Source organism: Pinus tabuliformis, chromosome 5_2, assembly GCF_031772625.1.
Source record: "Pinus tabuliformis cultivar Carrire ecotype Pingquan chromosome 5_2, CPIR1, whole genome shotgun sequence".
NCBI lineage: Eukaryota > Viridiplantae > Streptophyta > Pinopsida > Pinales > Pinaceae > Pinus > Pinus tabuliformis.
In genome coordinates this window covers 652,836,239-652,855,946 of record NC_142306.1, presented here as the reverse complement: position 1 = coordinate 652,855,946, position 19,708 = coordinate 652,836,239, and the positions used below count along the sequence as shown (strand labels likewise).

The 19,708-nt window shown below is 38.8% G+C and overlaps 1 protein-coding gene across 1 annotated transcript in view; it reads right to left on the bottom strand.

The window, feature by feature from the left end:
• Positions 1–19,453, bottom strand: part of LOC149160742 (plastid-lipid-associated protein, chloroplastic-like) — a 135,127-nt gene extending 115,674 nt beyond the window's left edge. Inside the window, exon 1 of the mRNA XM_089436795.1 lies at positions 18,277–19,453. Within this exon, the coding sequence (XP_089292921.1) occupies positions 18,277–19,247 (971 nt within the window). The 5' untranslated portion in view covers positions 19,248–19,453. The remainder of the gene's footprint in view (positions 1–18,276) is intronic.
• Positions 19,454–19,708: the final 255 nt, after the last annotated feature.

The window sequence follows — 19,708 nt, the reverse complement described above, 5'->3', positions numbered from 1 at the left end:
TGCCCTAAGTGACCCAACTCGGCTAGACCTAGAAGAGGAAGGGAAAGGTGAAGAACAATAGTTCTTCAAGTGACCACCTATTGGTAGACCAGTGCCCAATCCCTTGGGGAGAATGGAGTCTAGGAGAATAATGAGAAAGGAATCCTTGGTCAAGGAGGCCTCAAGGACTACTTTGCTCGACCTTTAGAGCAAGAAGAAGTGACCTCAAAGCTTTATACTTCGATTTTCAAAAAGAGATGGCTTATCGAGATAAATTCAATGGTAGAATTATCCCTAGGAGATTTCATTCAACATACATGACCAATACATTGAGAGATGCTATATAGAAATAATAATTCCACAATTTCGCAATTATGCAATGCAACAATTAGCCCTAGTATAGCGAAAATCCCATTCCAATGCATATGACAAAGTAAAACAATAATAGCATTAAATGTGAGTAATTACATGTAAGAGAACATATCCAACCATCAACAATTTGACAATAAAGAAGCTCCAATATAAGATAACCCAATCCAAACATCAAAATTCATCCATGCTCCAATTCATCCTCCAAAAAAGAAGTGTGAAATTCTCAAGGGAGAAGAATGATCCAATCCAAAGTGATGATACAAATTAATTCATGTCTCCCTTATTTATACACTCATTAGGAGTTCGAATTACCTAATTTGAGCCTACATTAGCCCATCAACTAAAATAATGTGCAAATAACTATCTATTGGTGACAAGCCCACCAAACTAGCTCATAAATAAAATAATAAGCCTCCAAAGAGGTCGAATAATCAATAATGCATGTCGTTGGGCTCTCTAAGAGGCCTGATGAAGTCCATAAGTGCCAAAATGATGAGTTGGACTTTCAAAAGTAATGGACAAGGGGGTTGGCTCCTTGTTCTCCACATAATAAACATGTGGTTCTCCCAATGGCTGTGAGGGCACACAAGTAACCTCATGGGTCTCCAAGTAAGTCGAAGATGCCTGTAGACCATCTGTAAGGGCTCAGCGATCCCACATCAACATACAAGTCATGGGTCATCTGCCAAGTGCATGGTACATCTGTGGGGTTGGTTGGGCAAAGGTGAACCAGGTGCATCTTCCTCGTCAAATAGGTGAATCTCGAGCAATCTCTTAACATCTTTGGAGATCCATGGAGTGTTGTCTACCGCTGTGGAGGCCCATGGCTCTCAACACATACCCTACCTGTGCCAATGTAGCCCTCTAGAGGGTTAGGATCCCGTATAGGGAGACCAAACCCAAGATGGAGACCACCTGCACTCCTGAATAAGATCCAATGTGTCCCCTAGCCTTCTAGTACAAGAAGTCATCAAGGAAAACGAGTAAAAGGGCTTACAAACCATGGACCACAAGTGGGGACTTCATAATGACCTTCCCTTCAATAATGGGCTTTGGTAGGTGCTAATGTCTCCAAGTTCCAAATGGGGTTAACCAAATATCCCATTAGGTGGTTTCTACTTCTAAAGGGGACAATATGTCCAAGGTACATCCTTCAAAAGGTGGTAGCATGTGGTAGAGTGATGAATGGAGTAGGGAGTGAAAAGGGGCAACCCTATGCCACATGCTGAGGTACAAGGGTAGTTAGTAAAAGGAGAGCCCACACTTGGATATATAATATATAGGAGGGAGCAATCGTGGTACATGAGATGCCCCGACCTTGATTTTTCCACCCTTCTTTATATGCTTTTTTCTTTTTTGTGATTTTTCTTTAATTAATTGCTTTGTAAAAGCATGATGTGTGAGATATAACAGTGGATACCCCTTTTAAGGTAGGGTTGTTCATTGCCCACCAGGAGTTGGAACAATCATGGGTTCCTAAATGAAAAAGGAGGCTCATCTAGGGCCTTTGGGAACCAGGGTGATGGCCATGAAGATGGGGTAGAGCTCATGTATTGGCTTTTGCCCATGTGCTAAATGTGTTTGTCCGGGAATCTTTTGCGTTTCGTGGTACATTTCCTGTTGAATGTGGCCAATTATGCTTTTGCTTTTCTTTTTAGATGCATCAACCTCTGAGGCATCATTCCACGCATGACCCAAGGTGTGGCCAAGGGGAAGGGAAGAGCTAACCTTATGCGAACCCAGTGGAGGAATGTGGACCCAAGTGGCAGAAATGATGAATGGGGTCATAATGAGTGGCAAGGGGGCAATATATGTGGATGAGGGAGTGGGACCATGCAACCAAAATCGGGGATTCCCATGAAATACCATCCCTAAATCCAAAGGAGTCAGTAAAAGAGATCCCACGAGACTAGAATCCAGGGTTAACATCGAAAAAGGGTCTAGGAGACAAGAGCACATACCTAGCCCATTTTTTTCGCCGAATCCCCCCATTAATCCATGCCTGGAAGTATCCATGATAAGCAAATTACAATACTCAATTACCAAATGATAAGACATACCTTTAGGTTCAGGAGGCCCACCTTCAAACATACGATCATCACAAATGGGTGAGGGACCACATGGCTAAATCAAGGGGCGGAGAAATGGCACAATAAGCTAGTTGGTGGCTTCAAGGGGTTGTTGGCTACCATCTGAGGACCATCTTGGAGAAAAAAATTCTCCTAGGGATATCACCCACAAAATGGTGGGTAACAGAGCTCATATTTAGTTTTTTCCCTCACGCTAAACAAATGTCCCAACCATCTTTTGCATTTTAACTTTTTCTTTCATTGTGGCTTTCTTATGCTTTTATCTTTCTTTTAGCTACATCAACCTCCAGGGCTAAGTTTTTCAGGCCCAGACATAAGGATGAGGATGAAGGGTACCAATCCAATGACCAATGACAACCAACCCAAAGAATGGAGATGAATAAGGGGGAAATATGGAAATTATGGAGCATAGCTGAAGGGTCCAAGCCTGCTTTTTATGATGTGGCATTTAATATTTACCTGTTTAAGATGAGTCTGTTTCTCGCTCATCAGGGTTGGGACATGCAAGAGTTCCTTGTGGTGAGATGGAGCATCTCAGCCTCAAGAACCAGGTGATGGCTAATGAGGATGGTAGAGCTCATGCTAGGTTGTTGCCCACACGCTAATTATGTCCCGACCATCTTTTGCATTTTAACTTTTCTTTTATTGTGGCCATTTTATGCTTTTATCATTCTTGTAGTTGCATCAACCTCCAGGCAAAGTTTTCCGGCCCTACCTAAAGATGTGGATGTATGAGTGCCAAATCCCAATCAACCAATGATAGTTAATCGGAAGGATGGATGTGATATCAAGGGAATGATGAAAAATCTCAAGTATGGAATGGTTATGGACAAGCTACCTCAATCCAAGCTTCCCAAGTAGTGCCCTTCCTATAATCCTAAGGCCTTAGAGGAGGTCCCACTAGACTAGGACTAAAGACTAACCCTCCTGATAAGGTGAGAGAACAAGTTTACAATCAAGATCGGTCAATCATCCAAATCACCCCTTTATCCATGTTAGAATGCCCAAAACATTAAGTAAAAGCACTTGATTGCAAAATGGTAAAAGTACCTACCAAGCAATAGTCCACCTTCATTCAAGAGGAATGTCAGATTGTTGGACACCTAATCCTCAATGGGTTAGTGTGGAAGCCGAATAGACAAAAGGAGTCCAAGAGACCTTGGGATGTGGAACCCAACGGTCACAATATGTACTATAAATGCATATCACTTGTTAATATAAATTGTACTCTCATGTTTTATCTTTCTTATTCCTTTGCTGCCCATGTGTGTTTATCATGGTATCAGAGCGGGCGATTGTTGGTCCTGCTCCAATTTGAACCACTTGTTTTGTGGTTTATATATGTCAGTTCTGCCTTTCTCCTAATCAGAGTTGATTAGAATTGCCACCTTATAAAGCGTTTTACTGTGTGCATTAAAAACGCTTCTTGCTCAAACCTGCCATTTCTACCCATTACCTGTAACGCTCCATTAATTCATTGTCTGCCAGAAATCCGCTGCCTCTCCTAACTGACATCTCTGTCACTGTGTACGTTTTTGTTGGTAACACTATCTCTGACTGACAACGCTGTTTCATAAACTCGGTTGAATTCTCCATACGTTGCTGCTCTCTTCACGCTGGTAATAACTGAGTGCCTAATTTATCTACTCCTGTGCTCCAACATAAAAACTCTTCTCCAAACTTCACAACGCCACAGAAATAGCATCGTCTCTCGCTGGCTCATCGTACTTAATTCCATAAATCCAAAGGTGATATAGCTGCTCCATCAGCTATTTACCTCATCTCTATTTTTCTGGTTGCGTATCTCTGTATGGTGCACTTGTTTAGCATTGGGATTACTTTCTCTGCTCTTTGGCTACCTAAAGTGGTTTACACTACCCTGAACTTAGCAATTTAGTGGTTTACATTCTCTATTCTTCCGCGCTACTATGTGGTAACACCTATTCTCTTCGGTTTTTGATACCATTGTGTGTGCCATTCCACAATATGGCTCTGCCCGGATACCGCCTCTGTTGTTCCGCACCGTATACCACCTCTATTGTTCTGCACGCAAACTCCCTTCACGAGTTCTCTCATCTGCGGGCCCTTCTTCCGATATATCGTGTTGCTATGTAAAGCCAACCTCATCCACTCCTAGGAGTTTGCTTCTGTTGATGGAATTACTCCGTGTCCATTACATACTGAACATTGGTTGGTTGGTTTTAATCTTGCGCACCAGTTGCCTCCACACCATACTCCGGTTATAATACATATCACTTGGTCAACATACAACTCTGCATAGTTAATACCACTTTGATACATACCACCGTGCGATACTATCCTCCATCGTCCAGTCAGTACACTCTACATTCACATTATTTGACTGAATTTCGTGTCAGTCTCCTCGACACTATTTTTGAGCTCATAAAATGTTTGCAATAACACTCAGAAACGCCTCCACCACTCTCGAAAGTTTACTTACTCGTGTTGTTTCCCAATCTGTTGTTGTCAAAGGAATTCAAAAAGTTTTGAACGTCCCTGTCCGCTCATATTACGCTCCTCCAAATGCCGTATAGATTGGTGATACGATGCGTTGTTTGATGATTCACTGCATTTTTCGGTGATGCTACGGGGTGTGTATGGTGATGCCACGACCTGCGAGAGCCAGTGCTATCATGTATGCAGCACAAATAGTAGAGTCAAAAATATTTGGGCATTTCAAACTTGTTCTCTTCTAGGCGTTGCATGAAAACCTCCTCGTAAGCCTTTGTACTGTTCTTTGGACCCATCGTTGCCCGCTGAAAATATTTGTTATTTGTAAGGGGAGAGAAGTAACAATTTGCAGAGTCCACCTATATTAACAATGAAGTTTGAATCTGCCATGGCGCATTGAATTTTTATGTGGTGCATTGGATATCAAAGTCTTTTTAATGATATGAAAGTGCTTATGGCTAAAAAAAAAAACTTTTAGTGGCATTTCTCATCTTATACTGAAGGCAAAGCGACCGAGAGCTTTTAATATCATTGCCACAAGACGAGTTTGTTTTCTGGTATGTGCGTTGAGTAGTGAGTCATGTGTCATATCAGCGATTGGTGATTAATTGGTAGTCATATCAGCGGTTGGTGAATTTATACTGTGAAACCCTTGTAAATTGCAATATTGAGTTGGTTTATATATGTGCATTGGTCATTTTAGTGTGGCTCCATATACTGTGCGTTGGTTGTTTTGGGCTATATTTGGTATTTGTATTTTGAAGACAGAGTATCATATGATGCATGAATTAACTACTAGGCATATGCGTGTGTCTGAATAGTTCTGGAAGACCATCATTTCACACCACAGCAAGCAATTTGTAGTTTATGAGATTATGTACAACTCTTTCTTTGGCGATCTGTAATCCCACAATTGCAGTTGTTCCACATGCTATCATCAATGGTTACAAGAATGTATTAGCAGTCGCTATTGAACTTGACTACTCTTTTCCACTGGCCGAGAAAGTGAAGGAGTATTTGAAAGATCCAATTCAATTTAAAGTTGCTGCTTGTTCAATTTACTTGTTCCTGTTGTGCAATTTGGGCATAAATTTATGTGCAACAAACAAATTTGTTTTTCTCAACAGCATCGCAATACAGTAAAGGAAAAACACATGTATAAATTCCAACGTTTGCTAACTTGAAGTGCTTTCAATTTCCTTCAAATACTCTAAATATGAAGCCATTAAATTAAGGAGGAAGGGAATTATTTCAAAGGGGACAAGATTGTTTTATATCAACCCTGCTGCAAGTGTCTACATATTTCTTTCTAGAGAATTCAAGTGCTTAAAATTGTTGTCATTATTCTGCATTTTTCTTGGCACTCTTGAGCTGGAGAAAATGGGAAAAGCTTATGAAGTATTAGAGTTTTTGAAAATTCTGATACAGTCTACTACTAATGACACAATAAAAATCAACAAATCCTCTCTGGCTGACATTAGAATTTGTCTGCAAAATGCACAAGAGAAGATAGAATTTTTGCAGCTCGAAACTCAGCTACAACAAGAAGAATTAAAACAGAGGAGTCATCATTCTGAACCTGTTTCTGTTCAGAAGATTGAAACAGACTCCCATAAAGCAGCAGTTGTACATGCAGATGCAAAAACTCAGTCTGCACTTCCCAAGCCCATCATCAGACCTTGGGAATAGCTTGTCCACAACAAGCACAGAACTGGTCTTGGATATGACAACGACTTGTCCTTTCATATTCCAGACTACTCAAAGCCCATTCAGTTTCAGAGTGTTGGATTCACTCATCACAGTTCATCGCCAGTTGTTCCAGACTCTGCCCCTCTTCCACAGCAACAGCAACAACAACAGATTGTGAAATGCCAACACTATGACGGAGTTGGCCATTTGAAAGATCACTATTTTGATCTTCATCCATGTAAACACTGTCATAAAACCACCCATTCTTCACACAGATGCTTCAGAAATAAACATCCTACAAGAACAAAGATTCATCTTGGATGGATCGCTTCTTGGCAATGGGCATCAACAGCCAAGAAGATATTCCAATCACATGTCAGAACTTGTTCCAGAGTATTGAACAATCTTGCAATTGAGTTTTCTCCATCATCTCATCTCCGAGCTTCAAAGTCACATCAAGCGAGCCTGAGCCACAACCTGCCATACCAGATTCAGAGTTGTAGCCAGAAACAAAGATGCCCCTGAGCATGCCTTCAGTTGGTAATCTGGGACACTTCCTCTAGCAGAAGACTTCAACTTCTTGCCAGTTTCGGAAGATTTCCAGGAACAAAATTGAGAACACTTCCTCTAGCAGAAGACTCCAGCTTTCCGCCAGTTTTGGAAGAGTTCCAGGAATTTCATTAAGCATTCCAGAGTTGTTGGTCATCCTTAAACCATCACAGGTTGAGACTTCCCTTTTCAGGTTGAAGTTCTTCCTTTTATGCGGGGTGAGACCTCCCTTTCATGGGTGAAGGTTTCCCTCTTCAAAACAATAGGAGCACTTCCTCTAGCAGAAGACTTCAGCTTCTTGCCAATTTTGGAAGAGTTCTGGGAACTGCACTAAGCGTTCCAGTGTTGGTGGTCACCCTTAAACCACTGCCCTTTATACCAACATTTCAGAGAGCACATTCAGCCTAGTGCTGCCATGCATTTTTGCACATTTTGTATTACAGCTCTCTTCTTGGACTCATACATAACCCTTCGGATTAAGGGGGGGAATGTTGGACACCTAATCCTCAATGGGTTAGTGTGGAAGCCAAATAGACAAAAGGAGTCCAAGGGACCTTGGGATGTGGAACCCAACGGTCACAATATGTACTATAAATGCATATCACTTGTTAATAAAAATTGTACTCTCATGTTTTATCTTTCTTATTCCTTTGTTGCCCATGTGTGTTTATCACAGATGGTGAAAGGTGAATGACCTGTGCAAATGGCAGAGGAATGTGGCATATCATGATCACTAAGCAAAATGTACGATTGTTGGTTGGCTAGTTGTCCAAGATAGGAGAAAAGTTTTTTCCTAGAGGGTTACCCATTTTGGTGGGTAACAATAACAACATCACTGAGCTCTTACTTGCTCCCACTACACACTACTTCACTTTGAGCTTAGTTAACCTATGGAAGGCCCCCTTAACTCAAAAAGGCAAAGTCAAAAGTGAAAAAGGTAAAGCCACTAAGATGATAGTGATAGCCTACCTATAGTTGCCCTTAGGGTCTCATCCCTTAATTAGGATTTTTGCACCTTGTGAGAACCTAGGAGGTAACAGGACCTATTAACATGGTCAACCTTGATTGTTTAGTATTTTCTATCGAAGTCTAACTTAACAACAAAAAGACAGATATCTTCTTTTGCAAACCTTCTCTTCTTTTCTTTTCTACAAATAGCTCTTCTTTGTGCATTTAATTATTGTTTTCAAACCATGGGCATATAGAAGAGCAAGATATCACACAAATCATATGAATTGGGGTGTTTCCTGGAAGAGAATTTGCAATTGCACTTTGCATTTTACAAATTTGAAGACCAAGAAATTTTTCATTGATCTTTAGTGCAAGGCAAATGTAAGAAGCTCATAATTCACTTCAGTTGACTTACGAGTATATGCAATTGGACATAAATAGGACAATGTAAATATTAGCACCATTTATGTGATTGATTTGTAATAAGGCTCTTTCAGAATTAGGAATCTATATTGATTGTACAAATGTTGATTATAAAATACATGTTAAGGTTTATCAACCAAAAACAATCTTTGTGCGAAGAAAGACAAGTATTCGAGAATGAACTTATCAGGACAACTAAAATGACATATTCAAAGCTATATATGGATACGACCTTCTTATTTGAATCAACCTTGATCTTGCAAATTTCAAACTAAAAAAAAAATTGTTATTCCAAATACTTGAGAGGAAGTGGTAAAAATTAAAAAATTGGAAAACAAACATGGATAGAACACAATGAAGATCTAAGTTATACCCAAATCAACACTAAATTCTAAGATCATATGATGTTGATTACAAGGTATATCTAAGAATCAAACAAAATAAATCACTATAAATAGGAAAATGCATAAAGTTCTCCCATAAATATTACAAAGCACTTAACTCTCCTAGAAAAGAAAACCAGCCCACATCTAAACAAAACCAATATTTTCTGTGAACTTCTCAAAGAAATAATTATCCAAATTCAACAATGTGTGAGCAAGTTTTATTGATGTACAAGGTGTTGGAAATCGAGAGGCTTTGTCATTTAATTCAGATTTCCTTATCCATAGTAATTGCTTGTGAATTTATTTGATTTAAACTTTTATTTTTATTCATTTCATCAAACAATTACCATAACATGAACATGAAGATCACATAAACAAAAGAGCACAAGTTATAGGCTCCGAGCCAGGGCAAAAACCCTCCAAGGGGAAAACCCAGAAAAATTTTCTTCTTTATAGAATCAGGTCAAATGACATATCCAAGACCCATAGCCACAGAAACTTCCACCTCTAGATGCCAAGTCAAACCTCAAGAAGACATCCCTTTTTTCAGACTTCATCCTCCACTTCTCCTCTGCCCTCTCTGCAGTATTTCAGATCACAAATCCATCAAGTGTGTATGTCCAAATGAGCTCCATCTTCCCTCTATTTATATAGTTTAGAGGGGGTGCGAATAGAAACGTCCATTGGGGCAGGGTTGACTTGGCATGAAGGCCAGCTTGGCACCTCGAGGGGTTTCTAACCCAAAATTACATATTTAAAAATTCTTTTTCTTTTACAATAGGTGTAAATAGGACTTTGACTCAAAAACCTAAAAGCATGAAGAACATGCTTGTCTAGAAAAATAATAATAATTTTTCTTATTCTTCTTTTCTTTTGCTTTTTACATAAAATACATAATGGTACAAATTATGAAGATCGAAACTAGCTACATTCTCCAACACTCCTTAACTAGGGAGGTAATCATAATTGTAAACCTGGCACATGAATACTCTCAAACTGAAATATTCTCATAAGAAGAGTCGGATTGATAAGCCATCTTTAAGCATCAACATCATAACCAACATTGTTAACATAGTAAGGCCTTTAACTGACAAGCTCTATTTACATCAGATAATGCTAGGAGGCTTTACGTGAGACACCACACTACCTCTTAAGGCACATACCCCATTCAGATGTTTACTAGATATGTCCTTTTAGGACTATTCTTATCTTGGATTACCCATCCTCAAAGAATTTCAGTCCTCTTCGACCACTCTTATCTTGGATACCTGTCCAATCCTCAAAGAGTGTCAATCCACTTCCTATCTTGGATTCTTTATCCTCAAGGAGTATCAATCTCAAATGCTTATCAAATCCTCCAGACCCCATTCTCCCTCCATGGCCTTCACTAGATGTACAGTTGTTAGTCCTAGCCTAGTGCATGACACATGAAGAAGAGAATATAATGTCCATCTCACTCTCAACCAGAGAGGAGATCCTCATTCCCTCTTGATCAGGGAATAGATCCTTGCTCCTTTTTAAACATTTAAGGAGACTTCTTACTCCCTCTTAAGCATAGAGGAGATTCCTTACTTCCTTTTAATTGGGAAGTCATAACCACAAGTTCTTTTAGCATGTCTTCATCAATAAATAAGTTGCTAGTACTTCATGAAGATCTTCAAGTAGCTGCATGGTTCCTCCTTTTCTTCGCATCTCATCAAATTGAGCTTTCATCTTCCTAGAACCAAAATGTGACAGGATTCGGGCTATCAACCTTTCATATCACTTTCCTCTGGTCATCATCAACAAAGGCATTATATTGAGCCAATCAAGGTAGAGCTAATCATAGCTCCCTCTAATCATGAAAGTGATCTTTAATGTCATAAAAAAATCGGGTTATCCTTTTGTACCGCTACCTTTCAATCCCAAGATGATGTAGATATCTTGAACATGTAATCTTCTAAGGATTACCAAAGCCATCCACTAAATCCATGTATTCATTGAATTGAGTTCAAAACAAACAATTGCAGATACACTTGCCTCAACTACTTTTGTATTTTTGCAACATTCTTCCAAGTGGCAAAACCATATGCCAACCAGATAACCAATACCAAACATCAATAACATAATTACCTCAACATGATGACCTCTTGTCAAAATATCAGATTCTACTTACGGGCTTTCCTTGAGATCAAAATTCTTTCGTATGGTCCATATTGTATAGGAATCCTTCTCCATGCTTTCACTTTTAATCAAAGTGCCCATGGAACGAACTAATCAGCAAGCTACAATATCTTCTTTCTTGGAGTTGTCACTATCAACTCTTTCTCTTTCTTGAAAAACCATATCTGATGTTGATCAAATATCATCAAACAAACTCTCCTTCCAGTCTCTTCACATGCTTTTGCAATATGCCTTGTTAGGGAGCCAAATCATATCCCATGCAGATCATCAATATCTGATTTTCCAAATTATAACATCCTCTAGTCAGAGTGTCATGTTAAAAACTACTACTTGCTCCCTCTGAAGTCAACATTCCTTTTCATATTTTATCTTCATATTGCAACAAGGTTTTGCTTCATCTTTGAATCATCGATGTGTTCTCCAATAGGGTCCTTACAGTTCCCTCTTTCCATCATGCTCATCATTTTCAGGGAAACGTCATCAAGCACGAGTGTTGTTTCGCTTATTCTTCCATCCTTCTCATCTTGATTTCATAATTTTGACAGCCTTCATTATGTCCCTGCAATTCTCAACAACGAGTACAACCAAGCAAAACATACAAAGACAAAAACATTATGTCAATTATGTCAATCTAGGGTTTTCATGATTCCTCAAAAGTCTACTTCTATGGTTTTGGTTACTAACTTAAGATATCCCATGGCCTAACACTTATTAGGATCTTTAATTCTAGCAGAAACGTATAGCCCTAGGGTTTTGACTTTCAAGCCCTATGTTTCATTTTTACTTCAACCCTTGCTAGGGTTTTACCACATATCCTAGATTTTTTCTGCAAACCCTAGAAATCATGAGCTAGGGCTTCATAAGAGGGAACAAACAGATAGAATTAGGGTTTTCACTTTTCTAGGGTTTTTCCAATCCAAGTCCCATCTAGGGTTTATGAACCCTAGATACCAAAACCTTAAAAATGTAAATGTTATAAACCCTAGATTCTTTCCATACAAAGTATGTTGCAAAACCCTAATGTATTTTATTTCTAATATGCTGCATATAACAATTATACATACCTCATTCCTTCTTCACAAGGATTTGATTCTTCAAGTGTCGGTTATTCTCCAATAGAGGTGTTTCAGATTTTTCTTTTGCTCTTCATACTAGGGTACAAACCATGGAGATGTTCTACAAAGTCCTTGTTTATTCAGGGGTTCCTAAGTTCATAGATTGGGTCCCTTTTGTCACAACAAGGTGACTCAAACTCCTTCCTTGCAGCGATGTGGACTTTCTTCAAGTGTCAAGACTGATCACCCTCCAATAAATGTACCTTTTTCTTCTCCAATTACAAAATCCTTTTGATGAACTGCCAGCCTCATGTATTAATACAAGATTTCTCCAAAGGCTTTAGTATTTTGTCCATCCGTGGCCAAATAATTTAAAGCCATAAAACGATGCTCCATATAGTAATGTCATCATACTGAACATTATCACTATTCGAGTCTTAGAACTGCGAATGAATTGATGCTTCGATGCCACTGTAGTTACGAACCTTTGAAATCTAAGATCATCTCGTTGACTTTGTTTACACATATTGGTATATATATGTAACTGTAAAGTGTTACTTCAACAGTCACAACCATACAATGTTGGTGATGCCATTATATCAAATTACTAAGCCATAATTTAAGAGCGATGTCACTTTGCGAACCACTGAGAGGAGTCGAATCACCGTGTCATGTGATCCCAAACTTTTGTAATGTTGAAGATTCTGAGTTCTGAGTCCTTCCTCACAGTCAAGCGTATGAATTAAATCTATGATATTACTTCCGAGATCAAATCAGTTCTGAGTCCTTCCTTAGAATCGAGCGCATGAAATCCATGACATTACTTCCTCGAAATGTGAGATATGATATCGAGCCATAAGTAATAATAAGCCATAGCAAACTACATTGATCCTTAGTAATACCATATCGAATCCATGTCACAGTGATTACATCGATCGATGCCACATGTCGACACCACAACTATTATAATCTGCAATGCCACAAAAATACCAGTTTCGACTTTGTAGTTATTGCATAGCAAGCTAGAATGTCATCACGTCAATACAGGGAGAGCCATGAGTTGTTGATCTTGAACCACTCTAATAAGAATGTGAATCTCAAGAAAATAAGAGTCACTGTGAAGTTTGAACGACTGCACAATTTAACGAGAAATGACGCAGAGACAAACCACGCGAAACTATTATGCCAATTGTTGGACATAAATTGCAATAAATATATATCAAATACTTCTAAGATGGATGCATGTTATCATGGGAATATTGCACATCAAATGCGAACCACGTGATCTCAGTGCAAGCCAGTGAGCCAAAGTTATGCGAGCACATATTAAACAATTGTTTACAAAAGATAATGACCACCGTGATTGGTGTGAATCCTTATAACGAGCCATTGAACCATGGATCCAAGATCACTGAACTCGCACTTCCTCACAGTCAAGCTAGGGTTCCCACAAAGAGTCAACATCCAGAATTGTGATTCACATGAATCTGGGATTTACATGTGATCCATCAAGGATTATGGACAGAATCATAATGCCATGTTTGATTTATGGGATCCACAAATCTCAGAGATATCGTGAGTCATAAATATACTATGATCAATCAGGGGTGGTCGGTCCATATGCCATAAGTGAGTTACAGAAAAAACGAGTCGAAGTGCGAACTGTTGATTATAACGATATCACCATAGTGTGAATACAAGCCATATTGTAAGAGATATAAGCCATAGTTCCATCGAAGTCATTATCATCGAGATTCTTCAAAGATACGATAGACCTCGAACCAAAAGCTAGAAAAGTGCGATCTTCAACCTCCTATTCCAGACCTTAGCTTTGATTCCAAGTTGGAAATCAGGGGACTTTGTTGTTTAATTCAGATTTCCTTATCCATAGTAATTGCTTGTGATTTTTTATTATTTCTTATTAAACTTTTATTCTAATTTTTTCATCAAACAATTACCATAACATGAACATGAAGATCACAGAAACAAAAGAACAAAAGATATAGGCTCCAAGCCAGGACAAAACCCCTCCAAGGAGAAAACCCACAAAAAATCTCTTCTTTATAAAATTAGATCAAATGAAATATCCAAGACCCATAACCACAGAAACTTCCACCTTTATATGCCAAGTCAAACCTCATGAATACATCCTTTCTTTCAAACTTCATCCTCCACTTCTCCTCTGCCCTCTGTGTGATATTTCAAATCACAAATTCATAAAGTGTGTGTGTCCAAATGAGCTTCATCTTCCCTCTATTTATATAGTTTAGAGGGGGTGCAAATAGACACGTCCACTGGGGCAGGGTCGACTTGACATGTAGGCCATCTTGGCACCTAGAGGGGTTTCTGACCCAAAATTACATATTTAAAAATTTTCTTTTTCCTTTTCTTTTACAATAGGTCCAAATAGGACTTTGACTCAAAAACCTAAAAGCATGAAGAACATGCTTGTCTAGAAAAATAATAATATTTTTTCTTTTTTTTCTTTTCTTTTGCTTTTCACATAAAATACATAATGGTACAAATTATGAAGACTGAAACTAGTTACATTCTCCAACACAAGGGATAGAACAAAAAGTACATGATCCCAAAGGAATCTTGAGGAAAGCACAATTAAACTTCAATATTGAGAAATAAGAGAAATAAATGATAAAATGTCAAATAGATTTGCTGAAGAACCCCCATAGGAATTAGCAATCTTTGCAAGAGAACTTGATCTCATTGAGAACAATGAGTTTCCCAAAGCAGAGAGAGATATTTTGGTAGTAGTCAAGCAACCATCAATAAACAAAGAACAAACCTCTTGTATATTTGACGTGAAGAAATGTTCACATAAAAAAAGATATATTCTTCACGAAAGAATAAATCGATTCAAGTAGAAGTGACTAAAATTAACACTGGAAAATGGTAAAGTTCAATTTAGGATGACAAGCCACAACATAAAATTGGTAGTACCATCCGCAACAATCTAGGATGACTGGGTCATCTTGATACTGTAGAATTTTGACAAAGTTTCAATAATATAATTATTATATATCTAGGGCATGTTTTTACACAAATTTCATTCACTCTTCACTATTGAATGGTGACCAAATCACTCTATTAAAGCATCTTCTTCGTAACTTCAAAGTTGATCTATCTTGACCCACATTTGACACTCTGAAATTATATCAAAGGCATAAAATGAAAAATTATAGGCAAATCAAGTTATTCCTTTGTTAAGAGCATCCAGTAAACAGCATATTGTGATGCTGTATGTTTTTACAAGAGGACATCTTTCTTCTTCCATCTTCAAAGCTTGGCAGGAGAATATCAGAATCAACACTACTCTTTGCCAGAGCTTTTCCTAGAGAAAGAAACATTATGCACTTACTCCATTGTTGCCTAAATAAGGGAACTTTGTGAAGGCATTGCAAAGTTCCCCTCAATTGGGTGGATGCACTGCTAGGAGACATTTATTATTGTGATCCAAACACCCAATCTGCATGGCAGATTGTAAGGATCAAAATGGTCTGCTTCCTATTGAAGCAATGGAATTGTGATGCAAGAGCATCAATGAAAAAGTTGAGCATGGATGAAATCACAAGAATGGAGAGTGCACAAATGAAGTTAGGCGCACCAGATGAAAGCACAATAGAAGTCAAATTCATGTGCATGAAGATTTCAAGTGCATAGAAGAAAAATGCACACCAAAGAGATAAGCGAGAGATGACAAAGCACGGTGAGAGCACACAGCAACAAATGCACCAGGGGAGGTTTAATCCTGAAGGGTTATGCAAAGAAGGTGCGGCAACATGCACATGGTAGTTACAAGAGTTGAAATGGTCAAGGAAGACAAAGCGACATGAGAATGCAAAGAGGTTATGAGTCATGATGGTTACAACGGTGGAGAGTCATGCAAGGTAGATGAAAGATTAGGTTAGCATAATAATAAATAGGATGGCAACCAAGAGGATAAAGATAGTTAGCCAGTCTTGGCATAGAATTGTAGAGAGTTAGCCATTGACCTTGAATAGAGCTATGAAGAGTGTGACTATAAAGTAATACCAAGAAGATTAAGATAGTTAGCCAGTGTTGGCGTAGAGTTGTAGAGAGTTAGCCAATGACCTTGAACACAGCTACGAAGGCTGTGACTATAAAATTATAAACATACTCACATTCATATTAATGAAAGTGAGTTGAAAATTCCCCTTGTACCTATGAACCCGGTTCTGTGATTTGTTCTGTGATTTCTGTTTCAATTTGTATTGTTTCAGACCATTATGCATAAGTCTGCACAGTTCACAGTTCCCTGCCAGCAGGTGCCTGATTCGATTATCCTTCAGTGGGGCACACTAACCTACATTGATAGGTTTACTAGGGATGCCATCCAAAAATGTGGTAAACCATCTTTTAGGTTTCCTCACAAGGTTTTGCTTGGAAAAAATGTCTGCAGAGTTCAAGAATTGAAATATTTGGGTCCCCCAAATGTGCCAAGATGTTGAATTGTGAAGTTCTTGGCAATCATCTTATGCAAGACAAACTTTGCTTTATTGCTTGTTTTTCTTTGTTTCCAATTATACCTTCTGGGTCTAAAACCGGGTAAAGAAGATAATGATGGAGTTTATCCATCTATACAATTTGATTGCAGGTTAAAATGCATTGTATATGTCAAAGTGGGTCATGCTAGAGCAACGAACCTTTGAAAGAATGTCTCATTGCCAATTTTAGTCCCACCCAAGACATAATGGCAAAGGTAAAGGAAGCTCGCAATCTGCTCAATCAACCTTGGTTAGAGGTTATCCCTAGTCAATAATAGTAAATACAATGGTACCTACTGCCACCTCAAATAATAAATAGACACACCAAATTTAGTTATCTCAGAGACCTGACATTCTAAAAAGAATATAAGTATTGACAAGATCAGTCAATTGTTGAACCTTGAAAGAAGAAAGGATGGTGCTTTGAGGATAAGAATGATCAGGACCTAGCAATGAGTGGCTTGTCAATGCTATATGCATGCCTTTATTGCTAGTATTCTCTTCTTGTTATAACATTAAAATCAGTCTACTCTGGTTGGCATTTATGGATGCCATTATTTTTGTAACCTTTAATTTGATAACTTGGAATTTTGTACCCAAGATAGTAGCAATACCTTGTAAGGCACAAATCTATCGCAGTTTTGTCATAATGACGAAATTTGCTCTATCATATTAGGCATCTAAGGCTAGCTTGTTGGGGGTTGTGTTCCATTGCTGCCTATTTTTATGGTCAATATAATTGAAAATTCCCATTGCTATGATTCATAAAATGATAGTATATGTATGTGTGTGTCTACGTGCTCTTGTCTGTACACACGTGTGTGCTTACACTCTAACAGAGATAATCTGTTTATAAAAATATACTTGAAATTTAAAACAGTCATAAATTTCTATAGGTAAACAAAAGATACTAATTACAAGTGCATATATGGTGTTTTTTGTTAGCTCACCCTTGAAAGCAAATTCATGTCTATTTATAAATTGATACTTAAGGAAAAGAATAAAAATAATAGTAAAGTTTATAAGTAAATATAAAATGTTAATTAGAAGTCCCAAGGATTAGCTCGATTGATAGATGTTTTTGTGTGAAAGTTTCAAGATCAAATCCTATCGAGTCCCTCAAGTTACCAGCCAATATTTCAGTTGGCAATTACAACCCTTCTTCATTAAAAAAACAGAGAAGAAGGGGGAAATCTGCAGGGAACTGGGAAGGTACCAGTGTCCTCACTTGGAACACTTAATACACGGGTGTCTCCAGAAAAAAATGCTCATTACATGTGCATATATGATGTTCTTTGTTAGCTCACCCTTGAAAGCAAATTCACGTATAAATGGGGGAAACTGTAGTTTTATTTTTAAGATACATAATTTTTTTGTTTTGGGGGGTTTGAAGCATGCCTACAGACATTGTGGTTTGGTGGGGGTGGAGCATGCCTACAGGCATTGTGGTTTAGTGTGTGAATGATTATGATCGTACGTGTATGTAAATATACATCAGATATAAAAGATCAGAAATGCTTCCTTCTATACCGCCCAAAATCCAAAAGAATAAATACACAAAAAATTGTAGTTATTGTCTCAAAGAAGTTTTGAACCATCACAATCAAATAGGGAAAACTGAACTTACACTAAAACCCACTTGCCCGGCAAAAGAGAGAGCGCTTCAGTTGGAACAGGGGTGGGATTCTGAGCTTCGAGCTGAGAAATCAACTCCCCAATTTCAGCCCTGGCCTGACTGCTAGCTCTCAGCCCATACTCAGTCCCATAGAAACAACCCATCAAACATCGCTTAAGCTCTGCAAGCCCACTTTCCTCAGCACTGCCATCACGTTCCTTAGGTGACAGCTTACTCTCTGTACCCCAATCATCGTCTTCCAATGAAGGTGGGTCTGCATCAGGCAGCCTTGTCTGTGCTGACAAGTCATCTGAATCAGTCTTCTCTCCCCGTTCATCAACATATGTGGCAGAAACAACACTTTCCTCGGCACTACCATCACGTTCCTTAGGTGACAGCTCACTTTCTGCACCCCATTCATCGTCTTCCAATGAAGGTGGGTCGGCATCAGGCAGCCTTGTCTGTGTTGACAAGTCATTTGGGTCAGTCTTCTCCCCCCATTCATCAACATATGTGCCAGAAGCAACGCCATTTCCGGCTGAGTCAGCACCACCCACATTGCCCGATGAGCTATTGGATTCTCCATTTTGTGGATTTTCCGCCTCTGAGTTGGGATCATTTCCCCTTTCATCACTGCCGACATTGGATGGTCGCTTGAGGGCATTTCGCCATTCATCATCATTGAGGGTGGGAGGGATGTCATCCTCTATTTGTGCTTTTGGGCATTGGAACCTCTGACCTCTGTTGTAGGAAAAGGGCGCTAGGGAAGATGACTGGACTCTGTTGAAACTGAAAATTAGGGATTTGGGTAAATTGGTGGTGGCTGAGACAGTAGGGGAAGTAGTAGAACTTGCATGACGTTGAAATGAGAAGGGATGAGGAGATATGAGAGTGGGTTTTGGCTGGGGAGATAGGAGAGAAGGATGATTGGTCTTATGAAGATTCTGAAAGGGCTTTGCAGTTGCTAGCATAGCCATTTCCATTGCCTCCAGTTGTTTGGGCCTCTTCAATTTCAGGAATGGTAGATAAACGAACGGAAAATATCTGAGGAACAAAGATACGCTGGCAATCCGCGAAATTGAAGTCAACTGGGAGTAGGATGACAAAAGCAATCGATTCGGCTGATTGCCAGCTTACTTATCCGAAGGAGGAGCGATTCGTCGGGAGTCCATGGAGACTGATGTCAACACGAGAAGGATGGCAAAGCAACTAAGTCGACGTATTGCGACGTTACTTACAATTTACTTGGGGTATAAGGGTTACAATTTGGATATCACGGTATAAGGGATGGATGTTTTAATTGGGCAACATTTATCATGAGGTAAGATATTTATTTTATTATGGATTGATATTCACGGTATTGTTAAATTATTTCATTTTAATTTACGTTATTTATTATAGATTTATGTTTATAATATTGTTTAATCATTTAATTTACAGGAGG